The sequence below is a fragment of the Malus domestica genome, chromosome 08, assembly GCF_042453785.1.
Source record: "Malus domestica chromosome 08, GDT2T_hap1".
In the NCBI taxonomy this organism is placed as follows: Eukaryota; Viridiplantae; Streptophyta; class Magnoliopsida; order Rosales; family Rosaceae; genus Malus; species Malus domestica.
This window is the reverse complement of record NC_091668.1, coordinates 6165667-6169454: the sequence shown is the minus strand read 5'-3', so window position 1 is coordinate 6169454 and position 3788 is coordinate 6165667. Positions and strand designations below refer to the sequence as shown.

Here is a 3788-nt window from a genome sequence, read left to right as displayed (position 1 = left end):
TCAAATTGTTTGACGGATTCGATGAGTAAACAGATAATGGTTTTATTTGAATTCATTAACCAGGTAAAATCAAAAGATTAATTTCAATGGTATAATTTTTTGGAACAAACGATATTATTACACTAAGTTGGTGGGAGAGTGGACGGCTAAGCCTCACAATAAACTAGTAATAATGTCATTCAAATTCGACTTTGAAAACTCTCCGACAAGGGTGATGTAAAACATCTTGGCATGAAATTGTAAATAAGATCTCAAATTTACAACAATAAAACTAAAAAGAAGACCAACTACAATAATCGCATTCAGGGATTGCAAATTCAGCTAACAGTGATTAGTAACAATGTTTCAGATCATCTTAATATCATCGAACCAACCTTTTAACAATACTTGCATAAATTTCATAAGCATTGTTGTTATGAAACAAAAGAGGCACCTCCTCAATCGCACACCACGGGAACATATTTACAAGACCTCGCCATATTGAAAAATATTAATTTATATATGAGATTTGAGTATAATAAATTAAAAAACAATATGAGAAAATATTTTATCTCTTATGTTACTCAACTATGTGAGGGTTAAGTTGCCTAAGCCAACTAGACCTTTCCCCAAAAATCTGATGAAAAAAATCATAAGTAACATCTTTCTCACCCCTATTAGTTTAGTTGGTCAGAGCAGCCAGTAGTTAAAAAAACAGTTTGCTCAACGAGATTTTGCACGAAAAAACATATTTGGTCGCCTAAGAGGCACTTGCACGACGAAAAAAAAATAATCATCACGCAAAAATGGCAGGAAAGGAAAAAAAATAATTTATGGGATGAAGAATACTTTGTGCGACAAACACTTGCGATCGTTGCACAAGAAAATGCAGGAAAACAAATTTGCCACCAAATGTTTGCACGACGAAAATTTCCAAATATTTGTCGTGCAACATTTCACTGAAACGGTCAGATGCCTTCAAACGCTCCCATTTAGTGCGCATTTGTAACACGTTTTGCGTGACGAACAAAGAAGTTTGCGCGACGAAGTTGTTCGTTGCGCTAAGTGTTCCGAGTGCTATATAAACACAATTTCAAAACCCTAATTTTCAAAGGTTTTGGTTGATGTGTATGCCGAACTTGGGTTTGATAATGTAGAATTATTTTTGTTAAAAAGTAGTATTTTTTGAATTACTAATAATGCGAAGCGAGGTGCTGCAGCCCCGAAGGAGGAGGATTGAAGTTGATTTTTTTTAATATGAAATAAGATTTTTAGGACGTTATATTTGACTTTAATCAATAAATTTATGTTATGGATGACTATTAATATTTACATTAATTATAATATGTATTTGGGATAATAAATTAGTTTTGTTAATTATTTTGGTAATGTTTAAATAGGTTTGAGTTTTTTTATTTAGATTAAAATAAAAATTTACATTAGTTAGAAAGAAAACGGAAAAAAAAATGCATTTTGTACGACGAAAATAGTATTTGTCACGCAACTTGTTTAAATTAATAAATTATAAAGTAAATGAAAAAAAAATGTAGACTTGCGCGATGAATGATAGAGTAGTCGCGCAAAGTATGTTTTCGCGACGAACACAATATTCGTCGCTCAAAATCATTGTGATGAGAAGCAGCGAAAGTATTTGGATGAACTTGGCATTCGCCAAGAACATCGCGATGCATCCGGAGACGTGACTGGACTTTCCCTCGACGAGGAGGAGGACTTGGGTAGTATGTATACGAAATTTTATACCGTATATATTTTTCAATGTATTACTCAGTTTTCGTTGGTGAATTTTAGAAATTTGGAAACTTTGGTGCAGTTGAAATGTACATTGCATTATTCTCTTTCAAATTGTTGGGCTAATCTTCGAATTTCGATGTTTTGCTATTGGAGATTCGTATGTTAGGAACATAGAATTTGCCCTATTGTTTGTTAGGACAATGCATAAGGTTGTGGCAGTTGAGTGGCTTAGGATTCGTAGCTTGTCTCGTTGCGGTGATGGATGTTATACACAATGCAGTTGATATTAGTCGCGGAAATTTTAAATATTGCATTGTAAAATTGTTGGAAGAGGAGTTAAGATTACGTTGCACAGAAAAACTAGTTGATGGTAGTTTTTTCTCTTTCTTTCCGATTTTTTGATCAAACTTGTTGCCTTTTCTAGTTACGATTATGCATAAATAGAAGAATAAACGGGAAAGAGAGTGAAGAACAAAAGGTAGGGGACAATGGCAGCTAAACAAGTATGATGACCCCCACACTCTCTAACACAAGCTTTACAGCTATTAACAAGCTTTTCAAAGAAGAGGGAATAACAAACAGCTAATACTAGCACTAAACCCTAGCTGAAAGCAAGATGAGCTGTTATCCATCAAAGCCATTATTCTTCCAACTGTATTAGGGTTAAAGAATATTCAATACTCCCCCTCAAGCTGGATCGAGAGATTTTCTGGATCCAAGCTTGAAGAGAATACGATCAAGTTGAGCAGAAGGAAGAGGCTTGGTGAACACATCGGCTAGTTGATCACTGGAGCGAACAAATACAGTTTGTAACAGCTTGGACTGGACTTGGTTGCGGACGAAATGACAGTCAACCTCGATATGCTTTGTGTGTTCATGGAAGACGGGGTTGGCAGCAATATGCATCGCTGCTTGATTGTCACAGTGGAGGAGAATTGGCTTGGAAGAGATGATTTCAAGATCATGCAGTAAACTCTTTAGCCAAATTAGTTCGCATGCAGTAGATGCCATTGCACGGTACTCAGCTTCTGCGCTTGACCGAGCTACAACTGATTGCTTTTTGCTCTTCCACGTGACGAGGTTACCACCAACAAGAGTGCAGTAACCAGTTGTGGACTTGCGATCAAGGACATTGCCTGCCCAATCAGAGTCTGTGTATCCTTCAATGGTGAAGTGTCTGTTGTTTTGCATGAAAATCCCGGTAGACATTGAGCTTTTCAAGTACCGAAGGATCCTTTTAACTAGTTGCAGATGATGAGATGTGGGAGAATGCATGAACTGGCTGACAAAGCTAACAGCATAAGCAATGTCAGGTCGAGTTATAGTCAAATAGATAAGTTTTCCTACCAACCTTTGATACTTCGATGCATTTTCAAGCTGGATGCCTGAGGTTTCATGCTTGAAATTTGTTGGTAGTGGTGTTTTAGCAGGTTTGCAATGCATCATATTGGCTTCTTCTAAAAGATCGAGAACGTACTTTTGTTGATTTAGAAACAGCCCAGTTGGAGATTGATCCATTTCGATTCCAAGAAAGTATCGAAGTCTGCCAAGATCTTTGATTGAGAATGTTGAATGTAAGGTGGCTTTGAGAGCATTTATTTCTTTTGGATTATCTCCTGTGACAATAAGATCATCAACATAAACAAGTACCACCAATCTTCCATGCGTACCAATCCTAGTGAACATTGAAGAATCTGCATTGCTTCGTTTAAAACCGGATGACATAAGGACAAAGCTCAGTTTTGAGTACCAAGCCCTTGGAGATTGCTTGAAACCGTAAATGGCCTTGTGAAGCTTGTAGACTATTCCTTGTTCCTTCTCTCATTCATGACCATGTGGTAGGCGCATGTACACTTCTTCTTCTAACTCTCCATGTAGAAAAGCGTTTTTTACATCCATTTGATGTAGAGACCAGTGTGAATTGATAGCCACCGAAAGAAAAACTCTAACTGTGTTCATCTTTGCCACCGGGGCAAAGGTTTCTTTGTAATCTACCCCGAAGGTTTGCGTGAAGCCCCTTGCAACTAACCTTGCCTTGTGCCGCTGTATGGTTCCAT

At 37.1% G+C, this 3788-nt stretch overlaps 1 protein-coding gene across 1 annotated transcript; it reads right to left on the bottom strand.

Moving 5' to 3' along the window:
* Positions 1–2418: 2418 nt before the first annotated feature.
* On the bottom strand, positions 2419–3788 carry LOC139197994 (uncharacterized mitochondrial protein AtMg00810-like). The gene is made up of 2 exons (XM_070826216.1): positions 3761–3788; positions 2419–3347 (listed from the first exon to the last, which is right to left on the bottom strand). Exons 1-2 carry the CDS (start codon positions 3786–3788, stop codon positions 2419–2421), a joined length of 957 nt encoding a protein of 318 aa, XP_070682317.1.